The sequence below is a fragment of the Pelodiscus sinensis genome, chromosome 1, assembly GCF_049634645.1.
Source record: "Pelodiscus sinensis isolate JC-2024 chromosome 1, ASM4963464v1, whole genome shotgun sequence".
Lineage (NCBI taxonomy): Eukaryota > Metazoa > Chordata > Testudines > Trionychidae > Pelodiscus > Pelodiscus sinensis.
The window spans coordinates 316144284-316162852 of NC_134711.1; the positions used below are offsets into that span (position 1 = coordinate 316144284).

Sequence of the window (18569 nt, forward strand, 5' to 3'; positions counted from 1 at the left end):
TGAGCATATGTCCAATGAGAAGTGTACTGAGAAGACCAATCAACTTAGTTCCCAAAATGCGTTGGGAAAACTGCATCTGGTTACTTTCAGTTAAATTTGGTTCATTTCTTTGAGATTACTTTATTGGCAGGGAAGGCTCTGTAAGCATTGCTATATATATAAAATAGAGACAACACCCTCAGGTTCCACACTGCATTTGTGATCCAGAGCTTGTCTCTATGAGAAAGTTACACCAGTTTAGCTACAAATATGACTTTAACCAATATAGCAAAGCCCACGAAAAAGACTACATGGACATTAATTTTGATACAAAAGTGTCTTATTTCAATGTTCCTGGTCAATTTAACCTAAACTGAAATAAGCCTGGTTAAACCAGAATAAGAGAATGTGATACGTATATGCCATCAAGTGCCAGCAATGCCTCTCTGCCATGTATATTGGCCAGACCAGACAGTCTATGCTACAAAGAATAAATGGACACAAATCAGAGATCAGGAATGGTAACACACATAAACCTGTAGGTGAACATTTTAACCCGCCTGGTCACTCAATCATGGATTTAAAAGTAGCCATTCTTCTACAAGGCAATTTTATCATCCAATTACAGAGGGAGACTGCTGAACTGGAATTCATTTACAAGTTCCACACTTTGAACTTGGGCCTGAATACTGATTAATGCACTACAAAGGCATTTTTCCTGCCTTTGATATTTGTATTTACACTCCAAAAACTATTAATGGGACATGATAGCGGTTTTCAAATATCTAAAAGGGTGTCACAAAGAGGAAGGCGAAAATTTGTTCCTCTTGGTTTCTGAGGACAGGACAAGGAGTAATGGGCTTAAAAGTGCAGCAGGGGAGGTTTAGATTGGACATTAGGAAAAAATTCCTAACTGTCAGGGTGGTCAAATATTGGAATAAATTGCCAAGGAAGGTGGTGGAATCTCCCTCTCTGGAGATATTTAAGAACAGGTTAGATAGACATCTGTCAGGGATGGTGTAGACGGAGCTTGATCCTGCCTTGAGGGCAGGGGGCTGGACTCGATGACCTCTCGAGGTCCCTTCCAGTCCTATTATTCTATGATTCTATGATTCTATAGCCAGCCTGACTCAATTAGCTTCATTAACACAGGTCCTAGAATTGACAAATAACTGCTTTTGTTCTTATTTATACCCTGGATCTGTAATTTCCACTCCAACTCATCTGATGAAGTGGGTTTTACCCATGAAAGCTCAAGATATAATATATTTGTTAGTTTCTAAGGTGGCATAGGACGACTCGTTGTTTCAAAATAAGAGAGCCTACATAGACTTTTACACTGGTTGAACTAAATTGGTTTAAAATCACACCTTTAGTCAAACCTGTGCAACTTGTTATGAGGCCAAGTCCCCAAACTGGCATGCTGATCTGTATGCAACTACCAACCCCTTGAGCCCATCGCTGCTTCTTGATAAATCCAGTCGTAAGACCAGATTACAGTGAGGAAAGATACTTTCCAGTGGCTAACCTTGGATATATGCACCCCATGCATGTGATATCTCACTGGCATGGTGGCCATTACACTGATCTAGTTTTGTCCAGTGTTGACAGTGTTGCAAAAACTTGTTCTCACTAACTATGCAAATGCAGCGACTGGGTCTCAGCAGAAGGAAAGTCAGCTCTGCAGCTTTATTTCTTTAGAGGAAATGCCTTCATTCATACTATGTGACTGACTGCTGGATGTGAGCTAGTGGGGGAAGATGCCCTGGAGAGACTGTCTGGTGCTGCTGTTATAGATGAATTATATGCGCAGGGAGCCCCTTCTGCTCCACTGGCTGCATTGTCATCTCTTTGGTTAGGAACCTAGGGAAATATCTATGAAGTGTTGTTTTTAAAAACGAACAAAAATCACATTTGGGCCTCCTGCCCAGCTACCTCTGCACAGTGTCTGTGTGTGGCAGGTTTCTCTCTCAGTCACTGAGAGAAGTTATAGGACCCCATCTTCCATCAGCACCCGCATCTCCAAACCTATGCACCTGGCTGCAGTCTTTACAGTGGGGGAATATATGGGACCCTTTAACATGTCACTTTCACAGTGGAGGTGAAGGCAGCAGGGCTGTCTCTCTCCTGGCTAGACAGGCTGGGAAATTATTTTTCTTGACATACAGATGGCATTATTCTCATGGCATCCAAAAAACAAGAACCAAGTTGTGAATTTTTGTAATGTGTGTGCTAGCTCTGTCTCCTGGTAGGATGTGGGGGAACATAGCCCAGAATGCTTCATACTGCTCTGTACCAAAAAACAGGGAAGACATCTCCCTTGATGACTGACATTCAAAGGAACTTCGGTTTGCAGCAGAAAAGCAAGTAACCCATTCCAGCTTGTATGCAGCTACCAGGGAAGTAGAGGCTTTTGTTTGCATCGACAGCTTCAGTCAGGAGAATCTCTTCCATGTGCCAGAAAATACTCAAGAATATGAATGTGACAATCTTGTAGAGCTAGCCAGAGTCAATGGCGAACAAGACCCGCCGCATCAAAACTCTCACATGGACTCTCCGTGGCCCATTCCCTCCTTGGCTCCTCAGCTGAAACAGGGCATATTATGAAATACAGCAGATCAATAGTTTTATGTCTTTCTGGGGTCTCATATTTTAATTTTTTATTTATATTTATATTGTGTTTTTAAAAAATGGTAAGCCACCTTGAATATTTTAAATAGAGAGACGGGGTAAAAATATTTTAAATAAATAATAGAAAAACCATAGGTGCTGGTAGCATTTGTTAAGCCATGGTCCAGCCCTTCCAATTCATTTGACACAGAGCATGGCAAAGCTTTTAAGATGCTAATGAATTTCAGCATACCCCGTACATTAAAGTGTTATCACTTTCTAATTATCAGCTGCTAATACTGATCTTATTCTACAAGCAGGCTTTTAAAAATATTAAAACTCCAGCTTGTCAGAGTGTTTTGTTTCCATCTAAGCACTCGCCAGTGGGTCTTGTCATGAAAATGTTGTGGCACTGAAATTGCCAAGAAGCCTGCAATTAACAGAGATCCGAGTGACAAGACTGACACTATATGAAGATAGTTTCAGAAGGGGGGGAAGAGTCCATCCATTCAGCGCCACAAAAGAGATGCAAAATGAAGTAATTAATTTGAGGACAGATCATCTTTGTCAGTGTGTAGCACTGAATGCATGAGCAAAACCTCAATTGTTCACTAAGTGCTCATCAGTTCTAGCAGAATAAAAAAATAACAGGAAAGACAAGCACTTAGCCAGCCAGCCAAGAAAACTTCATGTATCGGTTTCTTCTGAACCTTACTAACTTGTACTCTGGATGTGAAGATCCCGTTCCTTTACATCTTCTCTGCCCTCAGCTGAGGATCTCCATTCCTTTCTCCCATGCCAGCCACCAGAATAAGCTAGAGCACCCCATAATCCAACTCAACAGCTCACTAGGAACCATTTTGTTAGCGCATGATCATCAGAAGCATTGCAAGCACACACCCCTGCAGCCTTTAACATGCTCCCCTCTCTATTTCCACGCTGCCCTAATGCACAGCCTGCATGGAGACATAATAGCAGCATTAGGATTTCCCTACATCAGGGGAATCCCCATCTACTCCTTTTGAGCAGAGTTAAGCCAGCAGGGCAAAGGAGACTCCGCCTAAACCAAGGATCAGGCCCTTTTCTTCCCGCTGGATTCTCTCTTCCTCTGTTACTATTTAACTAGGCAAGTATAATGTTTAACTCACTAAAGCATTTGGGGTTACACTTTTTAGGAAAGATACTATGCAATAAAGTTGCATTGTGATGGTGATTAGAACCAAGGCCTGGAAGCAAATAGACTTGTGGCCTGATTTGGCTGTAGCTGGCTAATCTTCCCAGACTGTATAGCCCAGACATCAGACCCAAATGTCGACCACTGTGAAGAGCTGTCAGCATACTTTACTGATAAGCTCAACCAAATACATATGGAACTAACTAGGAAAGAAAATTCCAGCCCTGACCAAATTGTATTATCCACCCCCCAACGCTGATCGAGCTTGGGCCTATCCAATATGCTGACGCTCAAGAAGCTCTAAAATATTAAAGCCACAACCTTTGAAATGGGTCCAGGCTCCTCTTGACTGATTAAAAACCAGCAAAGAACAACTAATCCCACTACTTATGGAAATAGTTAAATGGCTTTGTATAATGCAGTCAACACCCACCTCTCACAGGCACCCTCTCTGGTTGGGTGTGTCTGCATTCTTAAGTTTTGGTGCCTTTTGGGGGTACTTAAGGCATTTTTCAATGACATAGCGCTCCAGCCAAGCCAGTTTGCTTGTTAACCAGAACTGACCCCTTCCAGGATAGACAATCCCCTGGCGTCTCTCTCTAGCCCTCCCTGGGCTTTGGTCTTTACGTAGTCCACCCCTAATATGGGTCTGTATCCACATGGCTTCCTCCAAGGAGACACTATTTTCCTGAAGCCTCCCCAGGCTCAGTCCCTACTCAGTCCTTGCAGGCAACCAGGCCCAGACTGAGCTGAGCTACTCCCTTTTATACTGCTCCAGCATTTGGAGCATGCCCAGTGTGGCTGGGGGAGGGGAGCAGAACTTCCTCTGCCTACTGGATATTAAGCCCTTCTGGCCCAATGTGGCGTATACACACCCCATCACAGGGCGTGAGGATGGTGAAACATGGAACAATGGTTTGCAGATAAAAATAGAAAAGTTAAAATCAGAAGTTAAAATTTGTCTTATGAGAAAGGGAAATTAGTCAATGAAATAAATGGCCTACACGTTTTCAGAAACAAGTCCGTTAAAATGCTATGAAATTAATACATGGAAAAACTCTCCTCCTTCCAGAGACTGGGACTTGGATTGACCTGACTGGTCTTTTCCAGCATTTTCCATCCATGAGTATCCTGGTAGCACCTCTTCATTTAAATCATTTGGCACTGACACCATGAGCAATATACAGTATTTCCAAGCTATGATGCAAAATCACTAGGAAATCTTTTCCTCTGAGCTACAAAATTGTGGGGCCTAGTTCTCTGCTGTGGTTAATTGCTCCTGACTTCAGTGGGGCAGGCCAAATCAAGTATCCGCTCTACTCTGTGCTGGTTAGGCCTCATTTGGAGTATTGTGTCCAGTTCTAAGCACCGCATTTCAAGAAAGATGTGGAGAAATTGGAAAGGGTCCAGAGACGAGTAACAAGAATGATTAAAGGTCTAGAGAACATGACCTATGAAGAAATAGGGAGGAACTGGTTGATAATTTGAAAGTGGAAGGCAGCTTGGGTGAAAGTGATCATGAAATCATAGAGTTCACAATTCTAAGGAAGGGTAGAAGGGAGAACAGCAAAATAGAGACAATGGATTTCAGGAAGGCAGATTTTGGTAAGCTCAGAGAGCTGATAGGTAAGGTTCCATGGGAATCGAGACTGAGGGGAAAAACAACTGAGGAGAGTTGGCAGTTTTTCAAAGGGACATTGTTAAGGGCCCAAAAGCAAGCTATTCTGATGTGTCGGAAAGATAGAAAATATGGCAAAAGACCACATTGGCTTAACCACGAGATCTTGCATGATCTAAAAATAAAAAAGGAGTAATATAAAAATGGAAAGTAGGGCAAATTACGAAGGATGACTATAGGCAAACAGCACAGGAATGCAGGGGCAAGATTAGAAAGGCAAAGGCACAGAATGAGCTCAAACTAGCTACGGGAATAAAGGGAAACAAGAAGACTTTTTATAAATACATTAGAAGCAAGAGGAAGACGAAGGAGAGGGCAGGCCCACTGGTCAGTGAGGAGGGAGAAACAGTAACAGGAAACTTGGAAATGGCAGAGATGCTCAATGACTTCTTTGTTTAGGTCTTCACCAAGATGTCTGTAGAAATGCCTAACATAGTGAATGCTAGTGGAAAGAGGGTAGTTTTATAAGGTAAAATAAAAAAAAGAACAAGTTAAAAATCACCTAGAAAAGTTAGATGCCTGCAAGTCACCAGGTCCTGATGAAATGCATCCTAGAATACTCAAGGAGCTGACAGAGGAGGTATCTGAGCCTCTAGCTATCATCTTTGGAAAATCATGGCAGACAGGAGAGATTCCAGAGGACTGGAAAAGGGCAAATATAGTACCCATCTATAAAAAGAGAAATAAGAACAACCCAGGAAACTACAGACCAGTTAGTTTAACTTCTGTGCCAGGGAAGATAATGGAGCAAGTAATTAAGGAAATCATCTGTAAACACTTGGAAAGTGGCAAGGTGATAGGGAACAGCCAGCATGGATTTGTAAAGAACAAATATCAAACCAGTCTGATAGCTTTCTTTAATAGGATAACGAGTTTTGTGGATAAGAGAGAAGCAGTGGATGTGGTATACTTAGACTTTAGTAAGGCATTTGATATGGTCTCGCATGATATTCTTATCAATAAACTAGGTAAATACAACTTAGATGGGGATACTATAAGGTGGGTGCATAACTGGCTGGATAACAATACTCAGAGAGTAGTTATTAATGGTTCACAATCCTGCTGGAAAGGCATAACAAGTGGGGTTCCGCAGCGGTCTGTTTTGGGACCGGCTCTGTTCAATATCTTCATCAACGATTTAGATATTGGTATAGAAAGTACGCTTATTAAGTTTGCAGATGATACCAAGCTGGAATTTGCGACTACTCTGGAGTATAGGGCCATAATTCAAAATGACCTGGATAAATTGGAGAAATGGTCTGAGGTAAATAGGATGAAGTTTAATATAGACAAATGCAAAGTGCTCCATTTAGGAAGGAACAATCAGTTTCATACATACAGAATGGGAAATGACTGTCTGGGAAGGAGTACAGCAGAAAGGGATCTAGTGGTCATAGTGGACCACAAGCTGAATATGAGTCAGCAGTGTGATGCTATTTCAAAGAAAGCAAACATGATTCTGGGATGCATTAACAGGTGTGTTGTGAGCAAGACACGGGAAGTCATTCTTCCACTCTACTCTGCGCTGGTTAGGCCTCATTTGGAGTATTGTGTCCAGTTCTGGGCACTGCATTTCAAGAAAGATGTGGAGAAATTGGAGAGGGTCCAGAGAAGAGCAACAAGAATGATTAAAGGTCTAGAAAATATGACCTATGAGGGAAGGCTATAGGAATTGGGTTTGTTTAGTTTAGAAAAGAGAAGATTGAGGGGAGACATGATAGCAGTATTCAGATATCTAAAAGGGTGTCATAAGGAGGAGGGAGAAAACTTGTTCATCTTGGCCTCTGGGGATGGAACAAGAAGCAATGGGCTTAAACTGCAGCAAAGGAGGTTTAGGTTGGACATTAGGAAAAAGTTTCTAACTGTTAGGGTAGTCAAACACTGGAATAAATTGCCCAGGGAGGTTGCGGAATCTCCATCTGTGGAGATATTTAAGAGTAGGTTAGATAAATGTTTATCAGGGATGGTCTAGACAGTATTTGGTCCTGCCATGAGGGCAGGGGACTGGACTCGATGACCTCTCGAGGTACCTTCTAGTTCTAGTATTCTATGATTTTATGATTATTTTTTAATTCATAAAATAAATGTCTCCCAACCTCCTCATTCACCTTGGCTCCAAACTAGTGCCCATACAAACCAGTAAGAATTGGTGAAAGCCCCTAGACATCATTTATACAGATGCATATGTTGAGCAATGCTGACAAATATTTGTTGCATTAGAAAGATATTTTATTATCCTCTGGTTTGTGATTTTCCTGCTCTTCTCCTGCCTAGGCATCACTGTGGACAAGTTTGGGTTGATTTACTTTGTAGATGGCACCATGATCAGACGTATTGACCAGAATGGGATTATCTCAACCATGCTGGGCTCCAATGACCTGACATCTGCCAGGCCTCTCAGCTGTGACTCCGCCATGGATATTTCTCAGGTACCAAAATTTGTATCAAATCAAAAGACCCGGCCCAGTTTTTCTCTGTGATTTTTAAGTCTCACTCTCCTATAACGACTAGGTGTGAGCTTGCTTTTTTGTCACTAGACAATTTGGCACAGCACAGTTTTAGGACTGAATCAAATTAACGTCTGGGAAATAGTGATTGGATGCTGTGGTGCCAAAATTAGCAACAGCAGGAAAACAAGTCTCTTGAATTGCATCAAATTGCAAATTGGCTGCAGCTACCATCATCCTGGGCTTTTAAGTCCTGCTGCCTAAAGGCAAAAACAACCAAAAGTTCGGTGTTTGGGACAGTAGGCAAACCTGTTACAGGCCAGGACTCAATTTTCTGGACGCTGTCCATCCCACTAAATAGTGCCAGTTTGGAGGTACAGTCCTTTAAAAACCTTTTTTGCCATTCATTATTGGATGGCCAGAGGAATTTCACCCCATTCGGCAAAAATACAAATCTTAGCTGGTGGGCTAAGTGCTGTTATTTAGCCACAATGGATATCAATGGGGTTTCCCTTTTGTAACTACCTACATAATTTTCATGCTCCCATATGGAATCTATTCTTCATGTTTTCCCCCCTAATTTGAAAAGATTACTCTCGCTTCTTTGTAGCAAATTCCCACTGTCCGCAATTTATGAAAAGGCTAAAATTACAAGTTTAAAAGCTCTCATGCCTCATACAGAGGTAAATTTTGATGGTTAAAGGCCATCTTGTGCATAATGGTCCCCATCTCAAAAGCATATTCCTTTCTTTTAACAGAATCTTAGTGCCAACCAGAGGAAGTTTATTGTGGACCAGGCTTTTAAAAAATATTTTCAGATCCCTTATAGCTTTTCTATAATAATGTCCTCTTTAAAGCATTCTAAGATAGGTTCAGAAATGTACCATCTGCATCCCCCTATTTTCTCACACTTTAAAGTGAAAGGCTCTATTCCCATATGACCAGCTCTGAGACAGACAAACAGACAAACATGACAGACAAGTTTTAAAAAAACTCATCTTGGGGAACTCTCTTTTCATCATTTATAATGACTAGAAAGTCTCAGCTGTCAGGCCCCTGAGGCACTGTGAGACCAGAGGGCATGAAATATTTAGCTGCCAACACTGACAAGAAATGGGTTTTAAGGAACTGAAAATTCCCTTGTCAGTTCAAAGTAAACTCTGCTCTTGATGCTAACTCAAGGCTGCAGTGGAGCAATGCTCTAAAGACTATGGGAATGTATGGAGACATGCATTATTGAAGGAGAAACCACAGGCTATAATGTTGTACCACAGGAAGGGTTAAAGTAGGCCAGGAGCCAAGAAAAGATAGGGATTTTTGAGAATGTAGCAGATGGAGATGGAACATAGCGAACTGTGTCTAGCACTGAGGTTCATGCCTCACAAACTAGAGTGTTAGAAGTCACAAGACCATATTAACTGACACACTTTGATAAATTTGGGTATGTCTACACTACCCTCCTAGTTCGAACTAGGAGGGTAATGTAGGCATACCGCACTTGCAAATGAAGCCCGGGATTTGAATTTCCCGGGCTTCATTTGCATAAGTGGGCCTCCGCCATTTTTAAATCCCTGCTTGTTCGAACCCTGTGCCGCGCGGCTACACGCGGCACGAACTAGGTAGTTCGAACTAGGCTTCCTAGTTCAAACTACTGTTACTCCTCATTCCACAAGGAGTAACGGTAGTTCGAACTAGGAAGCCTAGTTCGCACTACCTAGTTCGTGCCGCATGTAGCCGCGTGGCACAGGGTTCGAACAAGCGGGGATTTAAAAATGGCGGCTCCCCGCTTATGCAAATGAAGCCCGGGAAATTCAAATCCCGGGCTTCATTTGCAAGTGCGGTATGCCTACATTACCCCGCTAGTTCGAACTAGCGGGGTAGTGTAGACATACCCTAAGTTTAGGAAGAGTTTAAATACGATACACAGATCAAAACCAAACCATATGTTTGATATGTCCCCTAGTAGTGACCCTCGGCCAGTGGCTTGAAAGCCATGTGGGGCTCTTGTGGTGTCTGTAGATCTGACAGGAGCTCCTCTACTTCTGCTTGCTCTTATACACAAGTGGGAGAGGGAGGGAGTTTCTTGGGGCTCAGGCTGCTGTGGACCCTTCATATCTTTCCAAGCAGCAGGAGAAGTGGGGGACAAGGAGAAACAGCAGCCAGGGATAAGGGGAAAGGAGTTGTTGTATTAGAGAGGCAGAGTGGCACCCTGACATTGTAGTGCAATGTCTATACCATGATACATGTCATTGTAAAGTCACAGCGGTGCAACATTACCCCAGTGTATGGATTGTCGGGGAAGGAATTAGAATAGCAAGTGCAGGAATATCTCTGCTCTGCAAATTCTAAATTGGCATATGATCCCTTATATGAGCCATAATATCTGACCTTATTCCGAAATAACATAGTGCGTGTCTACACTACAAGCCTTTCTTTCAATGGTGAGGTGGAGGACTTCTTACTCCGACTGTTGTAACCCTCATTTCACAAGTAGTAAGGGAAGTTGAAGGAAGATGTTCTTCCTTCGTCTTCCTATTGTGTAGACAGCGCCAAAAGCCAAATTAAGCTATTTCGACTTAAGCTATGCAACTGAAGTTAATTTGAGTTTTGCCCTGCAGTGTAGACCTACCTTTAGGGACCACAATCAACTATTAAATGTTGTAGCAACCTAATGGACTGCTCTAACTTACACCAGAGCCAGGGCTGGGTCTGCTGCATCTTGAGGAATCAGAGAACTGGATCCAGCTATGTATTTTGAGATCTTTCACTACTACTAGAACTATAACTTTAAGAGGGCTTTTAAGCCCTGTTGGCCAATAAGATGTTTAAAAGCCTGGCTTAGAAAGATTCTAAGGTAACTAAGAATATCCTCCAGACCTACTCTCCATCCCTTCAATTGCTGAATCGCACATGCTGGGTGAGACCCTCTTAAAATTATTTGGCTCCCTTCAGCTCAATGTCAAATCACTTTTTTATATGTGAAACAAAATAAAATGATCTCAAAGTATATTTCTATGGCTCTTATTAACACTGAAATGTCTTGGAATAGAAAAGGACCCCAACTTATACTGAAATTTTCACATTGGAGCTATGCATTGAATTGACTGAGAATTTATATTTATCCATGGTTGTAAGACAAATGCCTGGATCCCAAGACCCTGTGCTAAGTTTTCAAAAAGATGTTCATAGCTTGCATGCACAAAATATGCAGTTACAATACAGCACATTTAGTAGCACAAACAGCTATCCATGTTGTCTACAAATCTGTGTAGCTTGCATTTAGGCACCTCTTCTGGAACCCCTAAATTGTAATCTCTTTAGAGCAAGGCCTTTTTTTGTTTTTGTTATCTGTACAGCACCTAGCATAGCAATGGGCAATCTAGGCTGGTGGATGGGCCACACAATCTAGGCTGGTGGATGGGCCCTCCTTCATCTCAATAGGCCACAAGATTGTTGTAGCTGTACTTGCATACCTAGAATTTGTAGGGTGTGCCAGTTGAGCTGTAGCAGCGCTTTAACTGGATGAAGAGGGAGCGCACGGCTCTGACAGTCAAACTTGTGTGCAATAAGCGCTCACATGCCCTTGCTTTACGTGCATGTTGCCTTAGTAATACTGGTAGGAAAAAAACACAGAGAGAGAAACCAATGAAACCTGGCACCCACGTGCATTGGCAACTGTAAATAAAATGTCTCGTAGGCCATACCTAGAACCCTGATGGGCTATGTGCGGCCCTTTGGGTCACAGGTTTCCCACCACTGACCTAGCGCAATAGACTTGGGGACCTTGATGTGCTCCTGCAAGATAAATAAATATAAATTTAGTCCTTTCTCTTACTTCTCTTTTTATTCATTTCACATGCCAAGTAGACTACTCACCTAGATACGGAATGCATGAGTTGCAGGTTTTAGCAGTTTGATTGAGAAGGCTGATTTTGAGTAGCAAATATTAAAAATAGACTTTTTAACAGTTTCTTTGTGTTGTTCCATTGTTAGGTTCGTCTGGAGTGGCCTACAGACCTGGCAGTCAACCCGATGGATAATTCCCTATATGTCCTAGATAATAACGTTGTTTTGCAAATCTCTGAAAATCACCAAGTGCGCATTGTGGCTGGGAGACCTATGCACTGCCAAGTTCCAGGAATCGATCACTTCCTCCTCAGCAAAGTGGCAATCCATGCAACTTTGGAATCTGCCACAGCTTTGGCCGTCTCCCATAATGGTGTCCTGTATATCGCTGAGACAGACGAAAAGAAGATCAACCGCATCAGGCAGGTCACCACCAACGGGGAAATCTCACTTGTTGCTGGTGCACCAAGCAGCTGTGACTGCAAGAATGATGCCAACTGTGACTGCTTCTCTGGGGATGATGGCTATGCAAAGGATGCCAAGCTAAATGCCCCTTCCTCCTTGGCAGTGTGCGCAGATGGGGAGTTGTATGTCGCTGACCTTGGAAACATCCGAATCCGCTTTATTCGGAAAAACAAGCCATACCTCAACACACAGAACTTATATGAGTTGTCCTCTCCTATAGACCAAGAACTCTACTTGTTTGACACCAGCGGTAAACACCTTTATACCCAGAGCCTTCCCACTGGAGATTATCTTTACAATTTTACCTACACCGGGGATGGAGACATAACCCTGATCACTGATAACAATGGTAATTTAGTCAATGTCCGGAGGGATTCCACTGGGATGCCACTCTGGCTGGTGGTACCCGATGGCCAGGTTTACTGGGTCACTATTGGCACCAACAGTGCTCTCAAGAGCGTGACAGCACAAGGGCATGAAGTGGGTATGATGACATACCATGGCAACTCTGGCCTTCTTGCCACCAAGACCAATGAAAATGGATGGACAACATTTTATGAGTAAGTACTGCTAGGGTAATGTGCCACTGACACCATTTTGTATTCCGTGGTCCAAGTTATCTTAATGGAATAAAATTCACTGGATGAAATTCACACCAGTGTAGAATGTCCCAAGTGCAAAAAGCATCAGGTCCCATGTAAGCCCTTAATATAGGATTTAAGTGTCATATAGTGTGGGCTGAGCTCTCTGCATTGAGTAGTTTTTAACCTACAGATTTATACTGAGATTTTCAAAGCTACTTCAGGGACTTAGATGCCCAAATCCAATTAGCTAGAACTGGAAAGTTTGCTGCAGATCAGAAAATCTTGCTTAGCTTTGAAAATATCAGTCTGGGGTTTGGAAAAGATCTGTTGTCATAATTATTATCATCATCCAACATCACACTTAGGAGCCCTAGTGGGAGCTGGTGTGTTAATGCTTCAGTGCCTCCTTTGGTCAGATGAAGCATTGTACAGGGTCAGCTCAGGCTGGCAGGTGCAGTCAGACAGCCCCTTGTGGCTGTGTCTATAGTAGTCCTGTTCTGAGCTAACTATGGAAAGTATTCATTTGAGTCCTGCTAGGATGTGCCGCTTTTCCCTTGTACTTTGGCTCCCTTCAGCTCAATGTCAAATCACTCTTAGACAGAATCAAACTCAATGACTCCTCCTACTGTACTTCACACTGCTTCCTCTCTCCTTGGGCTCCATAAGCTTCTTCGGCCTGTAGATCTGGACATCCCTTCTCTGGGGTGTTGTCTCTGGACAGCTTCTCACCAGCTTGCTGGAAGGACTTTACATCTCCAGCCTGCTTGCTCCTCTGCTCTGCAAGCCCCTTCTCCCTTCTGCTTCTTGGCTTTTTTTTTTCTCCTGGCTGCTGTGATACTGCCAGTCACCACTGGCTGGTGCTTGCTGCATTAATGCCTCGGTTGCCAGGCCGGCATGGGGTCTATAATACTCTTTGTCATCTAGTCCTGAATGAGGATCCCATTGAGTTAAGTGCTCTACAGACACAGAACAAAAAGAAAGTCCTTGTCCCAACAAGCAGAGGCAACAGATAGGAACAGACAGAGAGGAGCACAATGAGACAGTATTGCGCAGGAGGATGGGCAGTGGCCTCATCTCACCAGCAGGCTTGGTGGAAAAGGAGAGGCTTAAGCAGGGGTCTGAAGGATGGTAACGAGTTACTTTTGTGGATGTTTATGGGCACTTCCCCCAAGTGTGAGAGGCAGCATGGGCAAAAGTACAAAAATGCTCATTTGAATATTTTCCAGGTGTGCGTAGGTGCTGGAACTAGCCCCCTAGGCTTGAAATGGTTTCCATTATGTAAAGGGAGTACAGTCCAATGGCCCTCATTACCCCCACTGTACTAGTAGTCCCAGCACCCCTGCAAGTGGGCAAGGAGTGAGAGTCCCTCCTATGTGTACTCCCGTGTTTTGTCCAATCTAGTCTGAAATGGCTCAGGGTGCAGGACTGACACCTCTTCCATAGGAAGACAATTCCCCAGTCATGTCACTATTATTGTAATTGGCATGCTTTGTGAAGTGTCCGCCACGCGCTCCATGCTGCACAGGATGCTCCCTGTCCCAAATGTCTCGCAAACACAGAGAACACGGGGGGCTGGGAAACTTGAGGTAGGGATGAGCCGGGAAAGGTGTTTGGTTTAGTTTGGCAGTTTTTATCTTTGCCTCCCTTATGCAGTTTGTACTTTCCTCTGTTTATTCTCACCCCAACCCTTTGTGACCACTCTTTGTATTCCATCACCATGTAAACAGTGTCCCCATAAAAAGCAGTGTTCCCGCTGATGCACCGGATTATTATTACCCCACGTTGTTTAAGTGGAGCACATGTAGGTGCTCCGGTGCCATAAGACTGGACCCAATATAAGAATCTGTATAGACCTGAATGTACGTTACCTGGCCTAGACCTGCTATCTCCAGGATGAGGCTGAAACAGGAGAGAGAAAGAACCAAGAATAAACAATGGTCAGATCAGTGTGTGCTTCACTGATGCTTACAAACTTATTTGACCCTAATTTACCCCTTCTCTCTAGTAGGGTTGCCAGGTGTCTGGTATTGACCCGGACAGTCCGATATTTTCACCTCCTGTCTGGTAAAAAAAAAATCAAAAAATACCGGACACCTAAAACATCCGGTATTTTCTGATTTTTTTTCCCTGACAGGAGGCAAAAATACCAGACACCTGGTAACCCTACCTCACCCAGCAACTGGGCCCAGCCCCCGTTCTCTCCAGCCCCAGCTCCTGGGCCCCTCCTAGCTGGCCCTCCCCCCAAAGTTCTCTCCCCCCACTTACCTGGTTCCACAGGGAAGCTGTCTTCTGGCATGGAGGAAGAAAACAAGATGGCCACCGGAAAAAAGAGCCCCAAAGGCCATGCTTGTTTGTTTTTTTTCTCAACAACTTTGGTCTCTCCCTTTTTTTTTTTTTCCTCAACAGTGTTTTTTGTTTTGTTTCTGGGGGTGGGGAGTGTTTGGTATTTTTGGTTAAACCATCTGGCAACCCTAGTCTCTAGCTGAGTTAGATACAGGATCAGGTTGGCCCTTTTCATATTAACATGTTCTAGACTCAGGTTACAGCAGTTTGTTGCTTAATATTTAGTAATAATACTTATTACTAGCACTTTTCATTATGGATCTCAAAGGGAAGTATTACTGTCTCCTGTTTAAAGAAGGGGGAAATGAGGCACAGAAAAACAGTGATTTGCCAAGCTTAACCACCAGTGTAGCCAGGAATAGAACCCAGATCTCCTGCATCCTGAGCTGTCCCTGCTAAGCTACACAGTCTCCTGGCATCACTTGTCTTGCCTTCAAGGGGGTGGGAGTAAAGCCTCTGCTAAATCAGGTTCTGTATACTACATAGCAATATTCCTGAGTATATCGCGATTACTATCTGCCCTCCTTCTTTCTAGGAGAAGTGCTTTCTGGGGAACAGGGTTGGAGTAACTAGTTGTTTTCTCTAGACACTGATGCTCTGTACAGTGTCACAAAGCTCTGTTTCCTGTCTCCACAGTCACAGACAGTTATGCCTAGCTTAGGGGGTCAGGCATGTTTGAGAGCCCACTCTCCAGCTCAAGCTACAATGTCCATGCTGCTGTTTTTAATGTGCTCGCTCAAACCCCTCTAGCTCAAGTGTATGTCCAGCGGCAGTTGATACACACCCTAAGAAGCTCTGCACTTGACAACAGAGCTAACCATGGAAAACGAAGCAAACTTGATGTTGGGATCATTAACAATCACATTTCTCTCCACTTCCTCTGTACCTTTGTAAGAGGAAGGAAAAGGCAAGCTGTGGTGTGGGTATATTCATTGCCGCTGTCAGTTATTTCTTGCTGTTTCTGAAACTGGTGGGGCCAGATGCATGCCTGGTGTAACTATTGTCATTTTGGTGGAGTCACATGATAGCTTTTAACCCTTTGTAGCTAAATGGAATCAGTGTTGTCTAAAGCTTGGCATGGAGGAGGGGGAATCAGAATTCATCTGTGTTCCTGACTCAGCTACTGATTTCCCAGGCTAAGATGCTCCAGAGTCTGTATTGGTACATGTCTGTATTTGTATCAGGGCACTTTTCTCTAGTTTAAATAAATCCCATGTGCCTTAATGATTGGACAATGCTTTGAGATCCTCAGATGTAAAACACACTAGAAGCTGAAAGTCGTTTAACTGCAAGTTACATAACACTCCGGGGCCCCCACTGGACTTTTCCTCTTTCTCAGATTTACGTTTACTCCCAGCAGCAAACACTGGCACTGGGTAACATTAAATGATCATGCTGTAAAAAAGGAGCAGTGCATTACTGAGCAGCAGGGGCCAGCATGGATACCTGAGAGCAGGCAGAAAGGAACAGCAGTTAGGAGCTGGTTTGAGTCTGCTGGATACTGTCACTGCAGGGGGAAGTTTGAGTGTATCAGAAACTGGGGACAGCATCTAGGGCAGCAACAGGCAACTTAGGCTACCAATTGGGCTGCATTAGTGGCCCTCCTTTATCTCAATGAGCCGCAAAATTGTTGTACCCAAAACTGTCTCCCAGGATAGGGTAGTTTTGCTAACCGGGCGTGTGTACTTAGAATTTGCAGGATGTACCGATTGAACCGTAGCAGCACTGTGTTTGGGTGCAGAGAGAACACCTGGCTCACACAGTCAACGTTGTGTTCAATCAGCATGCACCTCAGTTCCCATGTCCTTGCTTTACGTGCATGTCACTTTAGTAATACTAATAGAAAAAAATGACATGGACAGAAACCAGCAGAATCTGGCAGCCCTGTACTTTGGCAGCCCTGTACATCGGCAGCAGTAATCAAATGCCTGGAGGGGCACACATAGAACCTTGATAGGCCGCAGGTAGCTCACCAGTGCTCTAGGGTCACATCTTACCTTTAACTCATGTGCAAAGGCCAACATATGGCATGGCTCTATTGGACACTTCACCATTCACCATGCAATTGTTTGCAGGTAATTTTCTCCCTGTAATGTTGCTAATGTTCAAGTATCTAAAAGGGTGTTACAAGGAGGAGGGAGAAAAATTGTGCTTCTTGGCCTCTGAAGATAGGTCAAGAAGCAATGGTCTTAAATTGCAGCAAAGGAGGTTTAAGTTGGACATTAGGAAAAACTGTCAGGGTGGTTAAACACTAAAATAAATTGCCTAGGGAGGTTATGGAATCTCTATCATTGGACATATTTAAGAGCAGGTTGGATAGACATCTATCAGGAATGATCTAGACAGTGCTTGGTCCGACTGTGAGGACAGGGGCTTGGACTCGACCTCTCGAGGTCTCTTCCAGTTCTAGTGTTCCATGATTCTGGGGGGCAACTTATGCCACAGTCACAAAGGGCCTGAGACACAGCTGAGTTGGTACAGCTCTAGTGAGTGGAGCCGAGGGCAGGATTTGTGGATCTAGCTTTGGAGGTCTGGCTGGAGCACACCATGGAATCCAGCTCCCCAGGGCTTCCAGCATATCTGGACTCAGTTTGGGGAGTGTGAGGGCCAGGAAGTGTGGTTGCTGCAGCACAGAGCATCCTCCCCACTCAGCAAGGGGACAGGAGCTGTGCTGTACTGTGCTCAGAAACTGCAGAAATTCTCCATAACCCTTGTAAGTAAGTTATTCCTTCCTCCCAGCCCACACAGAAGTAGGGTTGCCAGATAGTTGAAACAAAAATACCAACCCGCCCTCCCCCCCCCAAAAAAACCCACCTTCTGTTCACTTTCTGTTGAAGGGGAAAAAAGAAGGGGGAGGGAGACCAAAGTTGTTGAGCCAAAAAAAAAAGGACTCCAAGGACTTATTAAGCCAAAAAAAATTTTTTTTAAATAAAACAGTATTAAAACAGAATGTCCACTTTAAAAGTGAGTGCAGGGATAGGAACTGGGGAGATGTTGAACACTAAGACCCAGGGGAAGCATTCCCCCTAGGTCTTTTGCCCGGCAGCCATTTTGTGCCAGCAGTTTTGGGGAACCAGGTAAGCATGGAGGCTGGGAGTGTTGGGGGCGGGGAGGAGGCTGAGTGTTTATAGGATTGCCAGGTGCCCAGCATTTTCGCTGGAAAAATGCAGAAAATACCAGACATCTCAGGTGTCCAGTAGTCTCTGAATTTTTTTTACCGGACAGGAGGCGAAAATACCGGACTGTCCGAGTAAATACCAGACATCTGGCAACCCTACACAGATGGCCAGACGCAGCAAGCCCGGTGCTGGGTTGTTTAGCACTGGGACTTAGCAGGAGGTTAACCTGCTTTTTCACTCTTCTCTTCTAAAGTCAAGTGTGACTCTGATTGTCCAGCAGCCACATTAAATACTCACCTTCATATTGAACCTTTGTCCGTAATA

The 18569-nt window shown here is 43.8% G+C and overlaps 1 protein-coding gene across 8 annotated transcripts in view; it reads left to right on the forward strand.

The window, feature by feature from the left end:
• TENM4 (teneurin transmembrane protein 4) overlaps positions 1-18569 on the forward strand; it is an 858468-nt gene that overhangs the window by 790674 nt on the left and 49225 nt on the right. For all 8 annotated transcript variants that reach the window (XM_075919469.1, XM_075919465.1, XM_075919468.1 and 5 more), the window contains 2 exons: positions 7716-7870; positions 11882-12759. In XM_075919469.1, coding sequence (XP_075775584.1) covers positions 7716-7870; positions 11882-12759 — 1033 coding nt within the window. The remainder of the gene's footprint in view (positions 1-7715; positions 7871-11881; positions 12760-18569) is intronic.